Source organism: Nerophis ophidion, linkage group LG12 (assembly GCF_033978795.1).
Source record: "Nerophis ophidion isolate RoL-2023_Sa linkage group LG12, RoL_Noph_v1.0, whole genome shotgun sequence".
Taxonomy (NCBI): domain Eukaryota; kingdom Metazoa; phylum Chordata; class Actinopteri; order Syngnathiformes; family Syngnathidae; genus Nerophis; species Nerophis ophidion.
In genome coordinates this window covers 54671580-54684291 of record NC_084622.1, presented here as the reverse complement: position 1 = coordinate 54684291, position 12712 = coordinate 54671580, and the positions used below count along the sequence as shown (strand labels likewise).

Below are 12712 nucleotides of genomic sequence, written 5' to 3'. Positions count from 1 at the left end.
GTCTTCTATAAAGGGAAAGAGATGCCTCATTCCCAACGGAGGCTGTGCCATTCCTCTTGCAGCACTTCCACCATATATTCCTCCGCATCCATGTATTTATGACCTACATTGACAGCCAGCATCCATAAAGCGCCTATGAGTGGATGGGATGTAAAGGAGAAATAGGACACCGTTTGGATTGTTGGAGTACCAATGGATGCTTGTTCAATCAGCTCAGTTAACTGACGCTTCGGAAGCTTCTATGAAAGAGGGTGAGTGCAGCGCCTAGGGGTTGCAGGCAATTAAAGCTCAATGGGATGTGAGGTGGGAGGCAGTAAGGGAGGTGGTGGAGGCTGCATCCCGACCATGAATACCCTCAGTGGTGCTCTCGCGCTTCCTGCATTCACTTCCTTGACAAAGAGCCACAATGGTGTCCTTTGCTGTCTTGGCGTTGCTCGGAGCCATGTGGGGGGTAAAGAGGATGTGTGTGTGTGTGTGTGTGGAAGCAAGGTTTAACACTGCACAGCCACTCTGCACGTGCCGAGCCCGCGGTCTGCCACTGGGCACACAAAAGGGATGATGTCATGCTTAACCAATAACAAAGGAGTCTGGCTCTGTCAGGCCTTCCTCTTGCACCCGGGTAGTTCCAGCTTTACCCAGCCATAGCATTAATCGCAAGCCTTATCCTCTTTTGTGGGGGGTGGGGAGAGGGCAAGAGCACACAGGAATAGGAAATAAAAAAAAAAGGAATAAACTGTGAAGCAATATGTGTGTGGTAGTTGACAGTCACAAATGTTTCCAAGATGATGCGCTACAAATACAGCTCAGCCCCCACAAACCATTTCTAAATTTGTAGACAAAAGTCATGTGATTACACAACCTAAAATAATCCATTTTCTGAAGATAAATATAGTCCTTTTTTTTTTTCGCAAATGAGTCACAAGCACATTTGTCCAAAAATGTCTGACTATCAGACAAAGCACTGACTTTTTTAATTTTCCCAAGCCTTTGGGAACATTTATTTATTGCATTTTTTTTTTAATGTTTTTTTTTTTAGTTGTTGCACAAATGATCGTGACTAGTTACAATAACGAGAAAATTGGTGCGAAATTGATGTGTATGGTTAGGGATGAGTACCAGATCCGGTACTGTTTTGGCACCGATCGAATTGCTAAAATCCGGACTGCATGGAGTGCGGTTAACTTTAAATACGCTGACATAGATTCCACACGGCCGTTGAAATAGTGGGTGCCGTGATCCGATTAGTTTTTTTTCTTTAACAATACACACGTGTTGAAAGTGCAATTTCAATGTTGATGACGTGCATTTATTAAAGAAAAGAATGAAGGTTATGGCAAGCAGAATTTGTTGTGAATATTAACTACTTTCCCCTAAAATACACTTTATGGATAAGTGGGTGAAGTGCAGTGGGTGAAGAAGAAGTGTTGGATATTGTAAACAAATGTAAGAACAAAATGTCCACAGACTCCAATGACATTAGTATGGCATTGGTGAAAAATGTCATTACAGGAATATCAAAACCATTAACATATATCTGTAATCTGTCACTTCAAACCGGCACATTTCCGAATGAAATGAAAATAGCTAAAGTTATACCTCTGTTTAAAACTGGGAGCAAACACCACTTCACAAACTATAGACCCGTCTCTTTACTTCCACAATTCTCTAAAATATTAGAAAAACTATTCAATAACAGATTAGATGCATTTATAGAAAAACATAATTTACTCCCTGACTGTCGATATGGGTTTAGATCAAACAGATCTACATCAATGGCAATAATTGAAACAATAGAGGAAATCACAAATGCCATATTTATTGATCTAAAAAAAGCATTCGACACAATTAACCATGATATATTAATCAATAAAATGGAAAAGTATGGAATCAGGGGAGTTGTACTAGACTGGCTTAAAAGTTACTTAAATAAGAGACAACAGTTTGTGAAGTTGGGGGATTGCTGTTCATCGTGTTTGGACATTGCTTGTGGTGTCCCCCAGGGGTCAGTGTTGGGGCCAAAATTGTTCATCCTGTGTATCAATGATATCTGTAAAGTGTCTACATTATTGAAATTAGTGTTATTTGCTGATGACACTAATATTTTTTGTTCAGGGGATGATTTGAATCAATTACAGGAAGTCATTATGGAAGAAATGAGTAAACTAAAAGCTTGGTTTGACTATAATAAATTGTCATTAAACCTGACTAAGACTAAGTTAATGCTGTTTGGAAAGAGGACACGTGAAACAAGGGTACAGATACAAATAGATGGGGTGGATATTGAAAGGGTTTTTGAAATAAAATTCCTTGGAGTTACAATTGACTATCAAATTAACTGGAAACCACATATAAAACATGTACAGTCTGAGCCAGGGGGCGGGCATTACGTCGATCGCGATCGACTGGTCGATCTCGGAGGGTGTGTCAGTTGATCTCAAGCCAGGCATTAAAAAAATATACATAAAAATGAGCAATCATCAATCATACCAAGACTTCACTTTCGTCAGTTGTTTGACATTCTCGGCACCCGAGGATCTTGTGAGATGACGCTGGCTGCTGCGAGCTCATATTTAAGAAAAACATCACTAACAGGGCGGACGCAGAGAAACACATTTTATTTCTAGAGACTCCGTACCTACTGTCAAAACTCTAAAGACCGACTGCACAGTTCCTGTCTTCACCATAAAAGACCTGTTTCATCCTGCCTGTGCTAACAAAATAAGAGTCTCAGAAAGCTAGCGTGCACAAGCTAGCAAGCTACGGAGTTTGATGCCAATGTTTTTCTTCCCCGCCCTCAGCGACCGCTTTCTCACTTGCTTGCCCACCCGCACACTCACTGACGTCACTCACCTGCTGCCAGACATTAAAGGGCCACACACATATGCTACTCTCATAACAAAGTGTTTAAAAACGAGTATGCAAGTTGGACAAATGAGATGCCAAATCCAACCACTTTCATGTGGTATTGGACAGAAAGGAGGACTTTTTTTTTCCTCCATTTGAAAATGCGGACGTTATCAGCACCACTGTCTAATTCCAATCAATGCAAGTCATCAGAATCAAATACACCAACTTATATTCTTGTCTTCATGAAAGAAAGGAATCTATGTGTGTTAAACATGCTTGTATTATCATTAAACACCATTAACTTGTTAACAAAAATGTCTCTTTCATAAATAAATAAATATAAATTATGAATAGGAATGAGGTAGATCTCCTCGACTTGGTCAATTGAAAAGTAGCTCACCTGCAGAAGAAGTGTGAGCGCCCCTGGTCTAAGCTGTCAAGAAGCATCTCAGTAATAAATAAAGCAAAGCAGGTTCTAGATCACAAATCACTCCACATTCTCTACTGTTCATTAGTTTTACCATATTTAACCCATTGTGTGGAAGTCTGGGGGAATAATTATAAAAGCTCATTAAACTCAATAACTATACTTCAGAAAAGAGCTGTACGCATCATCAACAAGGTTGGATATCTGGACCATACTCATTCACTATTCTTACAGTCAAAAATATTGAAATTTAATGATATTATTTTGTATCAAACTGCACAAATAATGTATAAAGCCAAAATAAATAAACTCCCAGGAAGCATTCAAAAATTGTTCTTCACACGAGAGGGGGATTATAATTTAAGGGGAAATTTTAATTTCAAAATGCTTAGTTGTAGAACGACCATCAAAAGTTTTTGTATTTCAATCCGTGGAGTGAAACTATGGAATGGTTTGAATGTGGAGTTAAAGCAATGTCCAAACATAAACCAGTTTAAAAAGAAGTTTAGGTACATGGTATTCCAGAGGTACAGACATGAAGAAGGGCTTTGATATTGGGTTTCTTGTGTTACAAAAGAGTTAAGGGCTGCCCATTGAGGCACTGGTACTGCTGTTTTTTGTTTTTTTTCCCATGATACTATTTCCATGAACACTTGTGGTAACGGTGTGGCTATGTATGTGTGTAGTGTGCATATGTATGTATATATTTATCATTTATTTATATACAAGTTCATTAAGTTTGTACATGAAGTGAACAAGGAAGTTCGAGCTCAGAGTAATTTATGATTTAAAGAAAAGGGTTGGGATTAAATAAGTGTATACTTCTTGTCACTCCTTTTCAAATATGTAGAAATAAAAAAATAAAAATAAAAGTTGAAAGGTCATTTGTTTTGTTTATTCTCCATTGTTTTCATTTTGTTATAATAGCCGTTAAGGCTACAGCACTGTATTGGATCATGCTTGCTCTTGTTTGTTTTTTTTTTTTGCATATTTGAAATAAAAATATATCAATCAATCAATCAAAAAGGTGTGTTTAATCCGTTTACTCGATTAATCGATCAAACGAATTGATCGATTACTCGATTATTAAAATAATCGATTGCTGCAACCTTAATTAAAATGATCAACAAATACACATTCTTAATACATATAGATTATAAATGTTTCACATTTTAAACAACATAAATTAGTGAACTAGTCAAATAAGTTATACTATCTATTTGGGCTCCAGTACTCTGGAATGATCTACCGGTAACAGTTAGAGATGCTACCTCAGTAGAAGCATTTAAGTCCCATCTCAAAACTCATTTGTATACTCTTGCCTTTAAATAACCCCCTTTTTAGACCACTTGCTTTGCTGTCTCTTTTCTGCTCTGTCTTCCTCTACTGCGTGGAGAGCTTATCAGGTGACCACAGATGAGCGCTAGCTGTTCAAAGTCAGGACCCGGGGTAGATATTTTCTCTGTGCATCAGTTGGAGACGTCTCTGCGCTTCTGACTTGTCTCCATTCAAGAAGATCCCCTGCTGGCCTCACTATGGACTGGAATCTCACATTATTCAATCAATCAATCAATCAATCAATGTTTACTTATATAGCCCTAAATCACTAGTGTCTCAAAGGGCTGCACAAACCACCACGACATCCTCGGTAGGAAAACTCACACCCAGTGGGACATTGGTGACAATAATGACCCAGTGGGACGTCGGTGACAATGATGACTATGAGAACCTTAGAGAGGAGGAAAGCAATGGATGTCGAGCGGATCTAACATGATACTGTGAAAGTTCAATCCACAATGTATACAACACAGTCGCGAGAGTCCAGTCCAAAGAGGATCCAAGACACAGCAGCGAGAGTCCCGTTCACAGCGGAGCCAGCAGGAAACCATCCCAAGCGTAGGCGGACCAGCAGCGCAGAGATGTCCCCAGCCGATACACAGGCGAGCAGTACATGGCCACCGGATCGGACCGGACCCCCTCCACACGGGAGAGTGGGACATAGAAGAAAAAGAAAAGAAACGGCAGATCAACTGGTCTAAAAAGGGAGTCTATTTAAAGGCTAGAGTATACAAATGAGTTTTAAGGTGAGACTTAAATGCTTCTACTGAGGTGGCATCGCGAACTGTTACCGGGAGGGCATTCCAGAGTACTGGAGCCCGAACGGAAAATGCTCTATAGCCCGCAGACTTTTTTTGGGCTTTGGGAATCACTAATAAGCCGGAGTCCTTTGAACGCAGATTTCTTGCCGGGACATATGGTACAATACAATCGGCAAGATAAGATGGAGCTACACCGTGTAGTATTTTATACGTAAGTAGTAAAACCTTAAAGTCACATCTTAAGTGCACAGGAAGCCAGTGCAGGTGAGCCAGTACAGGCGTAATGTGATCAAACTTTCTTGTTCTTGTCAAAAGTCTAGCAGCCGCATTTTGTACCAACTGTAATCTTTTAATGCTAGACATGGGGAGACCCGAAAATAATACGTTACAGTAGTCGAGGCGAGACGTAACAAACGCATGGATAATGATCTCAGCGTCTCTAGTGGACAGAATGGAGCGAATTTTAGCGATATTACGGAGATGAAAGAAGGCCGTTTTAGTAACACTTTTAATGTGTGCCTCAAAGGAGAGAGTTGGGTCGAAGATAACACCCAGATTCTTTACCGTGTCGCCTTGTTTAATTGTTTGGTTGTCAAATGTTAGAGTTGTATTATTAAATAGAGTTCGGTGTCTAGCAGGACCGATAATCAGCATTTCCGTTTTTTTGGCGTTGAGTTGCAAAAAGTTAGCGGACATCCATTGTTTAATTTCATTAAGACACGCCTCCAGCTGACTACAATCCGGCGTGTTGGTCAGCTTTAGGGGCATGTAGAGTTGGGTGTCATCAGCATAACAGTGAAAGCTAATACCGTATTTGCGTATGATGTCACCTAGCGGCAGCATGTAGATGCTGAAGAGTGCAGGGCCAAGGACCGAACCCTGTGGAACTCCACACGTTACCTTAACGTAGTGCGAGGTCACATTGTTATGGGAGACGCACTGCATCCTATCAGTAAGATAAGAGTTAAACCAAGACAGGGCTAAGTCTGACATACCAATTCGTGTTTTGATACGTTCTAATAAAATATTATGATCGACGGTATCGAAAGCGGCGCTAAGATCGAGGAGCAGCAACATAGATGACGCATCAGAATCCATCGTTAGCAATAGATCATTAGTCATTTTTGCGAGGGCTGTCTCCGTGGAGTGATTTGCCCTGAAACCGGATTGAAAGGTTTCACATAGATTGTTAGACGCTAAGTGTTCATTTAACTGCTCCGCAACAATTTTTTCAAGGATTTTTGAAATAAAGGGAAGGTGAGACACCGGTCGGTAATTTACCATGAGGTCAGGATCGAGGTTAGGTCTTTTAAGAAGAGGATGAATAACCGCTTTTTTGAATGCTAGGGGAACAGTGCCCGAGGAGAGTGATAAGTTTATAATATTTAGCACTGATGGACCTAATAATACAAAGAGCTCCTTGATCAGTTTCCCAGGAAGAGGGTCAAGTAAACATGTTGTCTGTTTTATTCCATTTACACGTTGTAACAATTCCTCTAATGTTATTTCCTCAAAACGAGAGAAAGTATTTTGGAGGGCAGTATCCGCCGTATATACAATCGTGTCAGTGTTAATAGAACCCCGTTGTAGCTGGGACGCATTGTCTTTAATCTCCTTTCTAATGACTTCAATTTTCTTACTAAAGAATTGCATAAAGTCATCAGCTGAGTGGGTTGAGCTACTGGAAGGAGTCCCTTGTTGGGTTAGCGATGCTACCGTACTAAACAAAAATTTAGGATCGTTTTTATTACGGTGGATGAGATTTGAGTAATATTTAGCTTTAGCTAAGGTAAGCATGCGTTTATAAGTTATTAAACCATCACTCCATGCTTGATGGTGCACCTCAAGTTTAGTCGTGCGCCATTTGCGTTCCAGCTTTCTACATAATAATTTCTGAGCTCTAGTTTCTTCTGTAAACCACGGGGTGCGCTTTTTTGGAGCCTTTTTTAACTTTAGCGGTGCTATGTTATCAATGGTTTCGCGCAGGGCGTCGTTAAAGTTGTTAGTGAGGTTATCAATAGAGCCCACATACTTTGGGAATGGTGCCATTACCGAGGGCAGTAGGTCAGCAAGAGTTGTCGTTGTGGCTGTATTAATGTTGCGGCTGCTATAGCAGTTATTATTATTATTAGTTTGACGAACATGCGTCTGAACCTCGAATTTTATAAGGTAATGATCAGACAATACTTTAGTATACGGGAGTATCGTAACTTTGGAAACGGTGATGCCCCTGGCAAGCACTAGGTCTATCGTATTACCGTTGCGATGCGTGGGTTCATTTATTATTTGTGTGAGACCACAGCTATCAATTACAGTCTGGAGCGCTACGCACGGTGGGTCCGATGGGGTATTCATATGGATATTAAAGTCCCCCATTATGATTATATTATCGGCGTGTGTCACTAGATCAGCAACGAACTCTGAGAATTCATTAATAAAGTCCGAATAGGGCCCTGGGGGGCGGTAGATAACAGCCAGGTGTAGAGGCAGCGGTGTGACAGACCTCATAGTAAGCACCTCAAACGATTTATATTTATTATTTATGTTAGGACTAAGGTTAAAGTTTTCGTTGTATATTAGTGCAACCCCCCCACCCCTTTTGAGCGGACGGGCAATATGCGCATGTGTAAAGTTAGGAGGACATGCCTCATTTAGCGCAAAAAAGTCGTTTGGTTTAAGCCAGGTTTCGCTGAGACCGATGACGTTAAGATTGTTGTCTCTGATAATATCATTAACTAACAACGTTTTAGGAGACAATGATCTTATGTTTAAAAAACCTATATTATAGGTAGTGGGCTGTTTTAGGGAGTTTTTGATCAAATTATCCGTAGTAGCAATATTAATAATGTTGTGTTTATTATGCCCAGTGCATTTAGTATAGTTACGACCATATCTAGGAATTGATACGACAGGAATTTTCCGATTGTTTGATTGTTGCTTTGATAAACTGCACGCATCATGGTTAGCCACCTCAGTAACGGGGATTTTCCGATTGTTTGATTGTTGCTTTGATAAACTGCACACATCATGGTTAGCCACCTCAGTAACGGGGATTTTCCGATTGTTTGTTTGTTGCTTTGATAAACTGCACGCATCATAGTTAGCCACCTCAGTAAAACACATGTCCAACTCTGAAACACTCAAAGCAGAAAAAACTTGTTCTAATTTAACAGACTCCTTACCCAGACCAGTAGTCTCGCATTTTCCATCTAAATCCGTCTTCGGGATGGAGGAAAGTGGTGTTCTGTGGGGATTAGCCTTCTGCTTTGTTTTTAGCCCCGCTCGGCATCCGCGTTTCCGATCACACCGCTGGCGTCTGCTCCGTAGACGGCCCCCGCTGCTACTAGACTCCCCTGCTTCATAGGCCGCTGGATGTAGCCGCCGATGTATTCCCATGCTAGTTAGCAAGTCTAGCACGCAAGTGTCTATCGGTCCAAAACGGCCGGTCCGGGCGCCGCCATCTTGGAGTTATTATTATTATTAAAGGCCTACTGAAACCCACTACTATCAACCACACAGTCTGATAGTTTATATATCAATGATGAAATCTTAACATTGCAACACATGCCAATACGGCCGGTTTAGTTTACTAAATTACAATTTTAAATTTCCCGCGGAGTTTCTTGTTGAAAACGTCGCGGAATGATGCCGCGTGTTTGTGACGTCTCGGGTTGTAGTGGACATATTAGCCCAGCACCACTTACAGCTAAAAGTCGTCTGCTTTAATCGGATAATTACACAGTAATTTGGACATCTGTGTTGCTGAATCTTTTGCAATTTGTTCAATTAATAATGGAGACTATAAAGAAGAATGCTGTTGGTGGAAAGCGGTGGATTGCAGCTGCCTCTAGCACCGAAACACAGCCGGTGTTTCTTTGTTGTGAAGCTTTAACACAGAGCGGTCAAGTGAACATGTTTCTCTACGTCAACCAGCAAGTTTTTGGATGGGATAATTGTGATATCAAGTCGACTCAGTGGATTATGCGACCTCATCCTGCAGCTCAAAAAGGCAGCTGTGATCTTGGCTCCTCCATTGGCTTCTCTGAGAGACACTGGCGTTCACCGCAGCCGTCCGACTTTCAGGTATAACTTTACAATCTTACTAAAACACTATTAAAACAATAAGCATATAAGGGATCTTCCATAATTATCCTAGTAAATGTGTCTGAATATATCTGAAACGGTCTCACTGCCGCTGCCTGGAGCCGTCGCCTTTTCTTTTTTTTTTAAATTGTGCTTCACTCTAACTTTCCTCATCCACAAATCTTTCATCCTCGCTCAAATTAATGGGGATGTTGTCGCTTTCTCGGTCTGAATAGCTCTTGCAGCTGGAGGCTATGATTATAAACAATGTGAGGATGTGAGGAGCCCTACAACCCGTGACGTCACGCGCATATCGTCTGCTACTCCTGGTAAAGGCAAGGCTTTTTTATTAGCGACCAAAAGTTGCGAACTTTATCGTGGATGTTCTCTACTAAATCCTTTCAGCAAAAATATGGCAATATCGCGAAATGATCAAGTATGACACATAGAATGGACCTGCTATCCCCGTTTAAATAAGAAAATCTCATTTCAGTAGGCCTTTGACTAGATCCACTTGATATCAAATGATGTGGGATCTGAGCCGAGGATGTCGTTGTGGATTGTGCAGCTCTTTGAGACACTCGTTATTTAGGGCTATATAAATAAACTTTGATTGATTGATTGCACCGGTCAGCCGGGGGGGGGGGGGGGGGGGGAGTGATATAATTTATTGTGCTGCACCTCTATAAATATCGTGATTTGGTGTGTTACACCTAAGAGGAACATTATTAACATCCGACTGTCATCAGTAGCCTGTGTGCATCAGTGCGTTTCTTGTGTCTCCGGTTGAAGAATGTTCTAAAAATAGCTTTGGGAGAAATAGTACAAGAACCCAGGAAGAATGTCACATGTCGTAACCTTCCAGCTTTGTTGTTGTCCAGTCATGTAATACTGTCGGGTGACGTACAGTACACAAGGGGCACAAAAACATCCCAAACATAAAACACACCAACAACAACCCCCTCCTCTGCTTAGGTTTCCCCCTCTCATACTATCTTGAGTTTCACACAGCGACTAAAAATACAGGAGTCAGCGTGACACGGTCGAACGGGACATGGAAAAAAGGCTGTCATATTCAGAAGAGAAGTCATGGAAACTGGAAGGATCCAATTTCATGGCCACTGAAAAGCAACAAACTTACAGTACATATGCCTGTCCAACAAATATAGCGTCTACTGATGTGGGCTAGCACCGATGCTCCTGGGATCGTCACGCTGTGAAGGTGTCATCAAGTCTGTGACTTCCCTGGTTAAGGTACTTAACCGGGGTAAATATTTGCAGACAGGAGGATCTTTGGTATAGTATGGTTTTAGCTTCCGTGACACTGGATCATACCATTCCACATGACCATTTCTACCCATTACATGCAACAGTGTACATGGCACACAACGCACCTTTTAAATAGGCTCATCATGCATGACACAAAAAAACACTGTGTTCAGCCTCGCTAAGCTAGCAGGCACTCACCTTTATTTTGCCATTGGGCTGCAGCAGCTCAGTGACGGACACCTTGTCCTGCTGCAGTCGCCTCTTGACGAGCTTGGAGCAGCAGACATTGACTGCGCCCTGCACATGGGATGCGTTGTACTCGGAAAACGTCCTGCTGTCAATCACCAGCAAGCGGCCTGTTCCTCTCTGAATGAGGCTCGCCAGGCGCTTGATGTCCATGGCGCTTCGCTTGGTCGGCCCTTTCTCCCCAGCCATGGCGTAGGAGGGGCAGAGACGGAAGAGTGGCTGAGGAGATTGCACAGGAGGAGATAGGGACCAGGTGGCGAGGTCAGCGATTGAGGGGTACCACTGAGGCAGGTGAGGAGAGAGTCATAGTGCCTGAGAAAATGGAAAAAATGGAAAATTAATAAGAACCCTTTATTGGCTTGGGCGATATGGCCTGAAAGCTATATTGCCGTACAAACTGCAGCTCTCTGCGATAACAATATATATCACTTTCATGCTGTAATTTTGTGTCATTTTGGTTTCTAAATTTTTTTTCAAAACTATTAATCTACTTTCTAATTTACAGACAAAAACACAGAATGGCCGTGTTACAACTTCAATCAAATGTTTAAATACTTTCCTACTACAGGCTGGGATTTAATTCATTCGTGTTTGCCCTTAAAGCCTTACTGTTTCCCATGATTTATTTTCTGAGTTTGTAAACAATAACACAAATGACAAAACATCATTTTGGATAATGAAAAATATCGATGTAACTAATGTAATACCCTCTATATAGTGATTTTATGCTTGGTATCGTTACTGCCAATATTTGTACTGATCTGCCCACCTTTGTTTACATTCAAGGGCGCTAGCTTCTTCTTATAGTGTGTAGTGTAGCATGTTTAGTAGAGTTGTCCGATATTATCGGCCGCTAAATGCTTTAAAATGTAATATTGGAAATTATCGTTATCGGTTTCAAAAAGTAAAATGTATGACTACATGGACATAGGTAGAATAACAGAGCGCCAATAAACCTTAAAGGCACTGTCTTTGCGTGCCGGCCCAGTCACATAATATCTAGGGCTTTTTACACGCACAAGTAAATGCAATGCACTTAGTCAACAGCCATACAGGTCACACTGAGGGTGGCCCTATAAACAACTTTAACACTGTTACAAAAATGCACCACACTGTGAATCCGCACTAAACAAGAATGACAAACACATTTCGGGAGAACATCCGCACCGTAACACAACATAAACACAGCAAAACAAATACCAAGAAGCCCATGCAGCACTAACTCTTCCGGGACGCTACAATATACACCTCCCGCTACCCCCTACCCCAAATCCAAGCTGCTGTTTTGAGGCATGTTAAAAAAAATAATGCGCTTTGTGACTTCAATAATAAATATTGCAGGGCATTATTTTCCATAACTTGAGTTGATTTATTTTGGGAAACCTTGTTACATTGTTTAATGCATCCAGCAGGGCATCACAACGAAACTAGGCATAATAATGTGTTAATTCCACGACTGTATACATCGGTATCGGTTGATATCGGTAATTAAGACTTGGGCAATATCGGAATATTGGATATCGGCAGAAAATCCATTATCAGACATCTCTAATGTTTAGCTGTTCCTCTTTCTTCCAGTGGTTATACTTGAAAGAAAGGTTGTTTATTTGCCGCCATGGAGGCGAGCATTGTTGACTTACATGCAGCTTTGCCCTGTAGAGGGACATTAGCTGCTAGAGCATGGGTGTGAAACTCTGGCCCGCGGGCCAAGTTTGGCCCGCCGTGTAATATCACTTGGCCC

General features: G+C 41.4%; 1 protein-coding gene across 4 annotated transcripts in view; it reads right to left on the bottom strand.

The window, feature by feature from the left end:
* The window catches only part of dusp8a (dual specificity phosphatase 8a), a 104228-nt gene that overhangs the window by 72999 nt on the left and 18517 nt on the right, over positions 1-12712 (bottom strand). For all 4 annotated transcript variants that reach the window (XM_061917751.1, XM_061917752.1, XM_061917753.1 and 1 more), the window contains exon 2: positions 10924-11283. In XM_061917751.1, coding sequence (XP_061773735.1) covers positions 10924-11160 — 237 coding nt within the window. In that variant the 5' untranslated portion in view covers positions 11161-11283. The remainder of the gene's footprint in view (positions 1-10923; positions 11284-12712) is intronic.